Raw genomic sequence first — 12,126 nt, 5'->3', positions numbered from 1 at the left:
TCCCGTGACCGGGAGGAGGTCAAAACAATATTATGAATTTCACGTCAAACACGAGAGCCTGACCTCGGCGCTCGGCAGCTTTATCTCCTGCACACACACCTGACTTCACTGCGAACACTGTGATTCTCTCTCTCTCACACACACACACACACACACACACACACACCCTTTTCCCACTGTTCCAGCCATTGTCAGAGACCAAACCATGAACGTAAAGATAAGACAGCGATCGGTGAGAGGTCGCCGTTATCTGACGGCGTCCGTTTCCACCCGCCAGGTCTCAGGTGCGAGGGGTTGGCGGCCTTTTCTGGTGGGGAGGGTTGGGGGGGGGGCAGGAATCGCGGTGGCGAGCAACAGCGCTTGAGGTTAACGGGATTGTTTGGAGCCATGGAAACTCGGTGAGGGGGTGACATCATCTGAAAGCTCGCAGGAATGGAAAGGAAAGGAAAGGAAAGGAAAGGAAAGGAAATCTCCTCCCAGAGAGAAAATGGAGAGATGTGAGAGAGAGAGAGAGAGAGAGAGAGAGAAGTGCTGGGTAGGACTGTTCTGTTGGAGTAAACAGCGGGGTGGTCGACGGTACACAGTGTGAAATATTATCACTCCGTGTGCAGGGGATCGTGCCCGTCAAAGAGTAACCGCTTGGTTTATGTTGTCAAACCGCTTGCCAGGTAAAGCTATGGAAAGCGAACGGCAATTGGCCTCTGGAGGATTTTTCTGGCGGCGTTTAGTTTGGCGTCGGTGTGGTTTACTCCGTAGGCCAACGTTGACTTTCTTTTGAATGCGTCTTCCTATTTGTGCTTTAATTCACGAGCGTAAAACAACACAGCCATCCGTTTTTACGACGCGGGCCTCCCCGGGCCGGCATGTGAACTGGACTGAACTGGATCGCGGCCGTTCTGGTGATGCATTTCTTCTGACAAACCGACTTCCCCCCTCTCTAAAATGCACATAAATCAGATTTCACACGACCGTAATAATAAAGCCCCGCTCGCAAATTCAAAACACCACCGACGATAACAGTCTTCCATAATGTTTAGCTGTGAGAGTGTCGCTGCAGCATGTGTCGGTGCAGCGCCAGATGAAAGCCGAGTGGATTAATCTGGGGAGCTTTATTGCGGCGCAGGCTTTCACCACGTTCTCAGTTTCTGTCCCGGCCTCCCTCCCCTCCTCTCTGTCACACTCTCTGGCTTCCTGGCGGACAATCACACGTTCCTTTTGTCTGATACTGTACTCAAGTGAAATTCTTGCTGCTCCTTTTTTGCGCAATCGTCCAAGCCGTCTCGCATGGAGCGCGGTGGAAAACGTCCCGCGCTGCCAGGACGTTGTGAGCGATGGGGCTTCAGGTTTGGACAGACGTCAGGACTGAGGTTTTTTGCGAAATTGGGAAGAGTCGCTGTCAGAAACACTGATCCGCATTGAGCTCGTCCTCTGGTTTGTGTTGCATCAGTGAATTGGTATCACATCCATTTTTCAGAGATCAGGGTTGTGTTTTGTCAGGAAATCTGCTCCATGGCACCCCGGGGCAGAATGCTGTGCAGTCAAAAAACAAGCAGAGGGCGCTGTTTTCTTAAGTAAATCCAAATGCTGTGTCTCAAATCGCGCACTTCTGCACTTACCTGAGGCGGGTCTACGGGTGGGCCTGGATGGGCGTAGGCCCACCCAGATTGACAGCTTGCCCACCCTATCAGATTCAAGACCAAAAAATAACTAACTAAATAAATAAATGTTTTAATGTCCTTTTTCCAACGTGTATTTTATGCTCGTTTACAACCTCTCGGCTCGTTTACCGAGAGTTTTTTTTTCTTTCATCATATCATTTTATACATGTCTATCTAAAAAAATAAACAAAATGAAATAACAGGCCCATCCAGAATTTTTTAGGCCCACCCATTAGCCATGTTCTGTATCCGCCACTGGCACTTACACTGAGTATTTTGAGTGCATTAAGTGCGTTCACACTGAAAATACTAACAAAATGCAGTGCACTGCAAATACCCGGATGTCCACTCAAAACGGTCAAAAAGTTGAGTGTGGAACGATGGACACCACAACGGCACCACTGACCAGAAGTAGCTACCTAAAAAACCTGAGTTGACTTTTCGTTTTACGACTGTTAATATGTCACTTTATTAAGTTTTAATTTTTTTTCCACCTTGAAAATTACTACGTAGATTCCAAATTTGTGGTCAGTTTGTCCAAATAACGTCTGTTTTGAAAATTGCTTCGACGTTTTCGGATAACTCTCAAGCTGGCGGTTGTGCAAAGTGCAGTCACTTCCGGTTGTTTACAAAAAATAAAACTCTAATACCTTAGAAGCAGTGGTGATGCTTTTATTTTGAAGATAGGATGTGTACGCGTCTACTTCTGGATAACTTTACCACCGAAAACCAAAGCCGGCCGCGGCTCCGGTTGGCATCAGGCGGGCCGGCCGCGGTCGGCTTGCCTGATGCCGACTGTGGGATCGTCATTTCCGGTAAGTGCACAACGGGAAGTGCGCCAATTGAGACACCCTTCACTGTTGAAATTCGCGCAATGTGCCGGTAAGTGTACTGTCAGCTAAGTGTACTTACGGAAGTGCGCGATTTGAGGAGAAAACAAAAGCATGTGGTGTGATTGGAGGGAGGACAGGTTGTAATGTAGACATGTTTATCAAAGTTGCACTAACAGCATCACAGGTAGGAGATAAGAAGTGACCGCTCATGTCGAATACGGCCTCATTTTTTACAGCAAAAACACATAAAACAATGTAAAATGACAAACCTGCTACATTCAGCACCTTTTAAGTCAGTTTTCAGATTTGTAATCTCGAGATGTTGTTGTTTTTCTCTACGTTCCTGCCAGCACAAGCAGCCGTCATAATCCCACCCGCCATGCAAATGATGGCCGCCCTCTCCTCTTTTCACAACTCAGAACAAACTGTGCTTTCCAGAGCAACAACAGCCTGCACTGCAAAAACTCAAAATATTACCACGATTATTTGTCTTATTTCAAGTCAAAAATGTCTTATTCCTAGTCAAAATATCTCATTACACTTAAAATAAGACATGATCACCTCGGAAGTAACTTGTTTTTAGACAATTGTCTCTTGTTTCAAGTGAAAATTTGCTTGAAACAAGTGAAAATTTGCTTGTTTCATTGGCAAAATGTGTTTCTTGTTTCTAGCTAATTTTCACTTATTTCCACTGGCAAATTTTGCCAATGAAACAAGAAAATTTCGTCTAAAAAAATCGTCTAAAAACAATTTACTTCTGAGGTGATCATGTCTTATTTTAAGTGTAATGAGATATTTTGACTAGAAATAAGACATTTTTGACTTGAAATAAAACAAATAATCTTGGTAAGATTTTGAGTTTTTGCAGTGTGGCATTCCCTTCCTCCATCGATCACCCGGATGACAAGCAAGCTGACATTTCACAGAGAAATGTGCAGATAACTCGCTGCACCGAGCCCTTTCCAAACGCTAAGTGGTCAACATGAGACAGTTTTATCGCTTTTTTTTTTTTTTTTGACTTTGTGGATTTGTTAATTGTCGTTTTTGTCGTGTCACCTGTATGACGTTCAAGAGGTTTCGATGGTTTGGTTTTAACTTGATTTAATATTTTATGTTTTGCATGGGGATCCTAATCAACCAATACACACGTTTTGCTCTTGTTTCAATGACGAGGGTGTGAGTGGGACCAATGATGAGAACCGCAAAGACTCAGCCATCACATTACATGCATATTCCATGTTTTTTTTTTTTTTTGTCCGTCGAGACGACACAGTCCTACAAAGTGCACGTTTAATGAGCTGTTACCAAAAAATTCCTCTCCTGTAAAGGTGTTATGGATGACACGGGCGACCTGTGGGACTCCAGATGTTCGCGATTAACTGAAAAGTCCCTGTCGAGCCCAGACGAGGGTCTTTGGGACCAAAAAGACCAAAGCGACGTTCACACTTGGACGTCTCGTCCGAGGTGACACCAGGGCTCTTTTCATCGCTCGCCCTCAGGTTTACGCGGCGCTGGGGTTGGAGAAGGACTTTTCACACATGGCCTATTATTTTAGGGATTATAGCCTATCATTTTGAGACACCTGTATGCGTTTTTTGAACATACTGCTAAGAATACACTATCCATACTACCCTGCGTATCGTTTGGCCTCCTGCCCTGGACAACAAGTCAGCGTTCAGTCTGCTTTTCAGGGTTTTCAGCAAAAATGCATTATTTCCTATGGAGAGACAGAGATGGAGATCACTTTTTCCGTCCTCGTGGATTTAAATTGAGGTTTAACTTATAGATCTGATCCTATTTTCACTTTAAGTAGACCATAATTCACTGGCAGTGCTGGTTTGTTGCCATGTTCGACCCAGCTGGACGTTATTTCTGATTGGCGGGCTGGTTAAAGGCCTGACACTTCCATCACTTGAGTTAGATTTCTTTTAATTAGCGGCGCTCATTACTGCCTGTTCAGACTTGGATACCCAGAATGCCACCCATGAGGCAGGAGCACAGCAGAAAGGCTGCTTTTGGCTTTTACAGCGCTGTAGGAAGGAACAACAGAGTCTGGCTCTATTTTTTTTTTTTTTTTTTTTTTTTAAATATATATGTGTCAGTGGGTGGAACGAAGGAGGCCGGGGAAGGATCCTCCTCTCACAGGCCTGCAGGGACTCATTTATCTCCGAGGAATCCCATTGAACTAATTTGCAGAGGACGCAGACATGCACCACTCAGCCTCTCTTCTCCTCTTTGCAGCATCAAAGTCCAACGGGGGCTCGGTTTTGCAAGACTCCCCCCCCCTCTTCTCCAGCCTCTTTTTGTTTTTTTTTTTCTGTTCCTTTTTTTTGTTTTTTTCATCCTGTTTCTGGACCCGTGCCCGCTTTTCTGCCTTCCAACTTTCCGCCGGCGAGCGCGCTCCCCACGAACCGGTCGGCCAGCGGGGGCCACACAGGGAATTGTGGTTATTAGCGAGGTGTAGCCTTCTCTTATTGAGGCTGAAGTCGAGCCAAGCTCATGGGGTCTGAGGTAAAATTGGATGAAGAGATATGAAAAGGGATGCTCTCGGGGATTTATCGTATATTCCCCCCCCCCCCCGACTCAGACACATGAGTCTGGGTGAGTTGGCACTGACCTTCCACCTGACCTCAGAGTGCCAAGCCTGACTGTCTTACTCAGTAAATGAGAGCAAACACCAGATGTGAAAAGACGTCCAAAACTGACGTATCATTAGACCCCCCTTGTGTTTTGCTACACTTGTACCATTCAGCAACTGCCATCGCACATATGTTATGTCTTGCTGTGTGTGTGTGTGTGTGTGTGTGCGTGGGAGTGTGACGGCGATATTTCTCATGGCTGTGCTGCACTGTACCGGCTCTCTGGTGGGACATTAACCTGCTCGGCGTATCCTTCCTGCGTCTGCTCAAACAACCTGAGCGCAGAGACTGTAGATCTGCTCATAATGAACAGACAGGAAGTCCAGCCAGCAGGGCCAGAGCTGCACGTGTGTGTGTGTGTGTGTGTGTGTGTGTGTGTGTGCGAGTGTACTCATGTGCCAGGTGTCCCTCTGTGTCTGTACAGTGTGTATGCACATGCAGATGTTTATATGTTGTGTGTGACTTGACGTGTGTACAGTTAAATGCCATTTCTGGAAAAAAAAAAATCTGCAAAATTTTGTCATGAATTAGCCTTTTCGTTGTTGTTGTTGTTGTTTTTGGTGGTGTTTGTTTAGATATTATCCAGGGAATGCATGGTTGATGGACGTGAAATCAGGTGTACTGTAGGTTTGTGCACGTGTTTGTCACACCTCAGCTATGTTTAGATGTTCATTTTTGTGTGTATACCGTATTTGAGTGTTTGTGTGATCGTGTGTATACAGATGTGTGAGTGTCGCATATCTCTTACGCTCTCATCCCTCACTTTCTCTCTTGCTTTTCCCACATGTGTTGTAGATGTGGAGCAAAAAGGATTCGCAAATATAGTTTTTTTTTTTTTGCCTACATACCTGACCTTTGGAGTTTCAGTGATGTACCAATTGAAAATCCAATTTAGCGTCCCATTTCTGTATTTCAGATCTGAGTTGCAGCAAACCCCGCCCATCCGGTATTGCAAAGCAGGTTAAAACAAACGCTACGAGTTATTTTCCAACACCGTTCGGGGCAGGTCTGGTGTGCTGTAGGCAGCCATATGGAGAGGGAGCTCTGGAAACATCCCATTACAGGTCATATATCACACGCCTGACAGCAGCCATTCTGCCTTGTTTTCATTTCAATCACGAGCGCAGCTGCTTTGGAGAGCATGCCATGTTAACCCGCTGCAGGCTGGGACACAGCAGCCGGGGCACCGAACGCACCCCGGGGTGTTTCGTGTCTTTTTGATGCTTTACATCCATCAGCAGCACCCAAACATCGCAAACTGACTCCACTTCAATGCATGTAGGGTTTGACTGATAGGGGTTTTTGAAGGCCAATAAAGATATTTTTTATATCGGAGCTGCTGATAGTCAGTGTTTGACCAAAGTGTTCAACATCAGGGTGCAAAACATCTAAAACAGCAAGTTTAGGACCGTTTTAAGCCAAAGTGACCCAGGGGAAACTCAGTTTAAATAAAGAATTAATTTAGAAAAACGTCATAGAAAAATGTCATTGCGTGTCTTAGACTTTTTCACATTAAGTAGCTGCGCACAGGAGGGAATATACACCAGCTGATGTTTGATATATTGGCATTTTATTAGATATTTCAGCCTGGTTGACTCATGGTCGACTTTTACCAGAGACGGCAAAGCGACCACCTTTCAGAAATCTACCGAAAATGTCACTGATGACGCAGGCACAGCCAGCCAGAGATCAATGCTGTTAACACACCTCACTTTTCCACTCTAAAACTCGTGCAAAATGCATTTTTTTTTCCTTTTTTTTTTACAAACGAGTTGAAAAATTGTGACACTATAATGTATTTTGCAGATTAGCATATATAATATAACCCATATAAGCTGTTGCTACATGCATACCATTGGTGTTGTGCACGCAGAGAATGAAAGTTAGTATGCAAAGCAGTTCCACTCCAGTGCACTCACTGTGTCAAAGCATGTCTATAAGGAATATTAGGACCAATTTGGCTTGTTATCGAGCGGTATCTTTTGTTAAATCCATCAATGTATGAATTTATTGATGGCTTAAAAATGTACCTTGTTGTCTTGCCTGCCGTGTTGTTCTTGCATAATTGAAGTGATGACACAAGCTTTCACCTGGCCAGTCTACTCTACCTGTTTTATACGGTGAATTTCAACGTCGACATCTAAACTGCATTTTCAATTGAGAAAAGTTTCATTTAGGATTTGGGGCATCTGAATATCCCAGTGTTATCAAAAGATCTTCCCGTGCAAAAGCTTCCTATCAGCTCTACTTGTCTTTATTAGATCAATGAGGCCTGAAAGCATTTCTAACTACCCTTGGTGTGCCTCAGTTTGAGCAAGGCACTCAACCCCCAGCTGGTCCTGTGGAGCTCCAAGCATGAACGCTTTTTTTTTTTTAGTGTTCAGGAAAAAGAGGCTACACGCTCAGCCAATCTTCTCTTGGTTAAATAAAGCTCAATAAAGAAGCGCAGAAAATCTACAAAAGCCACATGTTCCTGGCTTTTTGTAAGTATTAGTGCCCTTAACAAAGTACCTTCTCCCCAAAACAAAGTGAGTGTGAGCCGATTTGCTGAGATCTCTACTTTGGGAGCTGGTGCTCTCTGGCCGTAGTGCTTATTTGTAGACGATCAAGCCGGCTTCCTTCCACTGTGTAATCTGTCCCACATGGATTTCCTACATAGTCCATTAAAATGTAGCATAGTGGGGCCGACTGGGAGAGATGGGAACAGAGAAATAGGTGCCCTTCCCTTCCCTTAACATGCGGCTTTGATAGAAACGTCTGTCAGGTTTCGGTCCGTTTGACTGTAATGTGATTTGCGAGGTTCTGCCAAGTCTGCGTTTTGCTCTCGATCCCAGTCCGTCTCCGGGACGGGCCAAGCGCAACTTTGTGGATTTGTAATCTCTCAGTGGCAGCATCAAAAAAAAAAAAAAAAAAAAAAAATGTTTAACCCGGACTTCTTTGGAGACTTGGACTTAGAACTGAAACCTTGAGTTGTGGAAGTCAATTTCCCATCTATTCTTTCTATAAAGAATATGAATTTTAGCCGTAATGTTTAATGATATGTACAACTTCCCAAGAGCTGTCAAAGAAATGGGGTTTTATTCCTGAGGTCCCTGTGAAATACTAGACTACCCACAAGCCTTAGCGAGTTCCCACACATCAGAGACGTTGCTGTTACCATAGAAACGTCACCTGCTGCAGAGTTGCATGTGGTTGGTAGCCAAACCGGAGTAAATTGAGGTCAATTGGCTAGCAAACTTTCCTGGTGATTAGTGCCGCTGTGCTGTGGTTTTGCTGTCAGAAGTGATGTCTTTCTGCAGGGATGAGGAGACGAGGAGCTACTTTATTTTATGATGTAAAATTTGTTCCCTCTTTAAAAAAAAAAATGTTACATTAAAGGAAAATTCCAACCAAAACCGGATTAGCATCCTCAAAAAACAGGCATTGGTACCTTGCATTGCTTTTCTGCTGCCGTTTTGTTGTTTGATGTTGTGTTTTTGTGATTTGTTGGCTAACTGACAGATATTCTCAGCTACACAACTAAAGTGACATTTTCTATGTTGGTTTCAATGTCAACTCGTTAAAAGAAATCAGCAAGAGCCTTTTTGTAGAGCAATATGCAGCGATGTCAATCAAACACACGGAGAAATCCAGCATAGAGGAGGGAGAGCTTGTTTTTTTCCTTCCTCCATTAAGCTCTATTGTAGCTGCAGCTGCTCTCTGTGTTCATTGCATGTGTTCATTCACCAATGAAATGACCGAATTACACACGAAAACAACAAAACAGCACCAGAAGCAACTTAGCACTGTCTTTAAACACTGTTAATGTGTTTTAGTGTGGGATTTTCTCGTTTCACAGCCTTGTCACCGTGTCTTTGTTGTCGTTCTTCATGCACATTTTTCTCTGAAAGTATTGTCGTAAGCCAGTGACTCATCTCCAGCTCGGTTCAAAGCTTTAAAAAAACCTCATTTCGGCATTTTCTGCGAAGCGTGTGGAGAAAATGGAAGAGAAATGTGCTTCCAGAAGCACGACTAGGGAAAGTAGTGGGGTGAGCTCATTTTAGCGCCGTTTGCCTCCCCTCTCTTCTCTTTACCTCCCTCCTCTTCCCTTTCTTCATCCTCTTTTATCCTCTCTCTGTGGGGAACCTGTTGGAGCAGGTAGTGAGAGGTGGGAAAGCAGAGAAGTGGAGGACAAGGAGGCACATTCCAGCCTCTCTTGTGCTCTCTCTCTCTCTCTCTCTCTCTCTCTCAGCCTCCGCTCCTTCCCCCATCCCCACTTCTTTTTTTTTCTCTCTCTTTCTCTCTCTCTGAGGAAAACAGCTGCGGTGTCCAGGAGGAACCGTTCCTTTTTTCCCATCAGGCTTTTTGCCTGTGATGGACAGCGGTCTGGTTTTGGCTGGCGTTGCGAGGTAGGATGCAGTTTATGGCCCAGAACGCAGCGAGGGGCGGAGGGCAGGGCCGTTTTCTGGCAGAGAGCCCCCCCACCCCCCACCCCCCCTCGCTGAAGAGCGCCGTCCCCTGTGGCGGCGACCCCTCGACCCCGACGTGAGAGCATCGGGGGAGAAGACCCGCTCCTTAACCTTCTGGAAGCCACTTTCTATATCATCCTGAGCCTGGCGGGCCCTTAAGGGTCCCAGTGTTTTCTTTTAATTAGGGATTCACTTTCACTGTTTTCCTTTGTGTTCGCTGCTCGTAAATGATACCTGTCTCGCTCTCTGTGTCACACACGCCGGCTCGCTCCTGCACGCTGCGAGCCATTTTTAGCATTTTACACTTTCTGCGACGCCTTCAGTAACTTGGATTCAGTGCAACAATCATATTAAGCTTCAGTTCATACACCACTAACCTTACATGTATTTAATAATAAGGAGTCCAGGTGTGAAAATATTAGTTTCCTTTAGGTAGATGTACCAAAATATTCCAAAAATAATCATGCATGAAAAGATGCATGAAGTAAGTCAGAGCTAAGGCAGGGAGAAAGGATTTTTTTTTTTTTTTTTTTAATCTGTATCTAACTCAAGTGAGGAAAAACAATATTAAAAGCCAAGTATCTCGGACACAGTGCTCCGTGAACAGCAGCGTGTATATTTTGCCTGTTGGTGTTGCTGAGAAATGTGATTTAGGAAGCAAACATCCACCACATACGAACATATGAACGTACACATACATGACATGTTTAATATAAGAAAGGTCAGCCTGAGGTCAAATGAATGTTGCTTTGCATTTGATAACTGAAATATATCATTTTTTTCAATGTCTGTCCATGACTTTTCCTCAGTTTAATTAATGTGTATAAACCAGATTTGTTCGATTTTCAAAAAAAATGTAAAGAAATAGTTCTTATAATTTAATTTAGCCCCTTCGGTTTACAGCTTCTTTGCCCAAACTCATAGCTTCTCTACTGTTTTACAGTTTTAGACTTAGCTGATGACATGGACATTTTGAGCTGATATGAAGTATCTATAAAACTGACAGTTTTCCCTCATGGGACATGCACCATTTCAGATCATCATGGATCCAACAGATCTTTCCCTCTAACCTCCTAATGAAACTGACCCATGCTCAAAGGGAATATCTGGACATATTAGGCCTTTAAATGAAGAATTTACTCATAAAACAGAACATAAATGAACCGTTAAATGAAGAAATATAAATATGCAGATGACAAAATTCATATACTAAAGATGAACATCATTGACTGGCCGCTATCTGACATTTAATAAAGTATATCAGTGTAACACTCGGTTACTGTCCTCCAGACTCTGTTTTGAGAAGGCGTAGATCCTCAGAGCAACATCTTGGGCATCTTGGATGGTCAGCAGTCCTTAGGGCGTTGCCTCATCAGGGTGAAATCATAAATGAATGCCTTGTTGAAGTTTGAATAGATTGTTGTTATTGCCTGTTGCTGAGAGAGTGTTGCTGTTGTCTGTCCACAACTTTCCCAAGTTCATCACCACCCTAACATCTCTTCTCCCAAAGCACGATAAAGCATCATAAGTGATCTCTCCGCAGCCTGAGTCACAACAAGGTGGCACAGCAACAGCTCAAAATAAAATACAAACACACTCAACACACACACACACACACACACACACATGATCCTAACCCGCTGTGTCGGTCTTGCCCAGGCCTTTGTCTCCCTCTCTCTGCTGTACTGGGCTCTGCAGAGCTTCTCCCCGCTGCTCAGCATCAAGACCAAGTCCACCTGAGTCCACACGGGACGTCCCGACAGCTTCACAGGCAAACCCGACCAGCCTGGTGTTCGGTGCGTTGTAGCCTCAGCTGGAAATGATGTTAACATAATCTGGAACATAATTTCATAGCAGTATGTTTTAACCAGCGTGTGTCCAAACCCTTGTGTCCTGCCTGATATACGGTCTTCTTTATGTGTGTTATGGTACACAACAGTTTCTGTAAGCGCTTTTAACTAAACACTATGCACTCACTGGCCAAATTAGTCAAAGGCTACTGTATGTGACCTCATAATTATATCCTGTATATAGCAATATGGTGATATCCTGCTCAGTAAGGCCATGAGACAAGACAATACGCCTGTTTGTTCCAGTAAAAAATCTGGACTTATGTCTGTGCTTTTGGTTCATTTTGCGCTGCTGAAGCGCGGTGCTGCTGTTTGATATCAGCTAATCGTCAATCAGCGCCTTGCCTGTATCAGTGGGGCCGCTGAATATGTGAACATTTTTTTTTTTTATCTTTATAATGCAACACTTACCTCTCACTCTTGCCAATCTCTGGTCATACTATTCACATTGTCATCATTAATAATTGTTGATAATAATTCTGAATTGTAATATTGCACAAAACGATATTTTTCCAGTCCTGTTTGCAATAAAACATTCCTAATTTTACTTTTCAAGACTCTTGTCACTTTCCTAAAAAAACACCATGTTGTCATGTAAAATTTTGTGCTTCAGAAATATGGAAAATCAAACCCTCGAGGTGGCTCAGTGTGTGATTTCTGTGCTGCGTTTGAAACAGCAAACTCACAACCTCCAGATC

At 44.1% G+C, this 12,126-nt stretch overlaps 1 protein-coding gene across 1 annotated transcript in view; it reads left to right on the top strand.

The window, feature by feature from the left end:
* agmo (alkylglycerol monooxygenase) overlaps nucleotides 1–11,318 on the top strand; it is a 50,378-nt gene extending 39,060 nt beyond the window's left edge. Inside the window, exon 13 of the mRNA XM_030073173.1 lies at nucleotides 11,238–11,318. Coding sequence (XP_029929033.1) covers nucleotides 11,238–11,318 — 81 coding nt within the window. The remainder of the gene's footprint in view (nucleotides 1–11,237) is intronic.
* Nucleotides 11,319–12,126: the final 808 nt, after the last annotated feature.

This window comes from Myripristis murdjan, chromosome 16 (assembly GCF_902150065.1).
Source record: "Myripristis murdjan chromosome 16, fMyrMur1.1, whole genome shotgun sequence".
Classification (NCBI taxonomy): domain Eukaryota; kingdom Metazoa; phylum Chordata; class Actinopteri; order Holocentriformes; family Holocentridae; genus Myripristis; species Myripristis murdjan.
The sequence above is the reverse complement of the archived record's forward strand: the minus strand, read 5'-3'. Positions and strand labels throughout refer to the sequence as shown.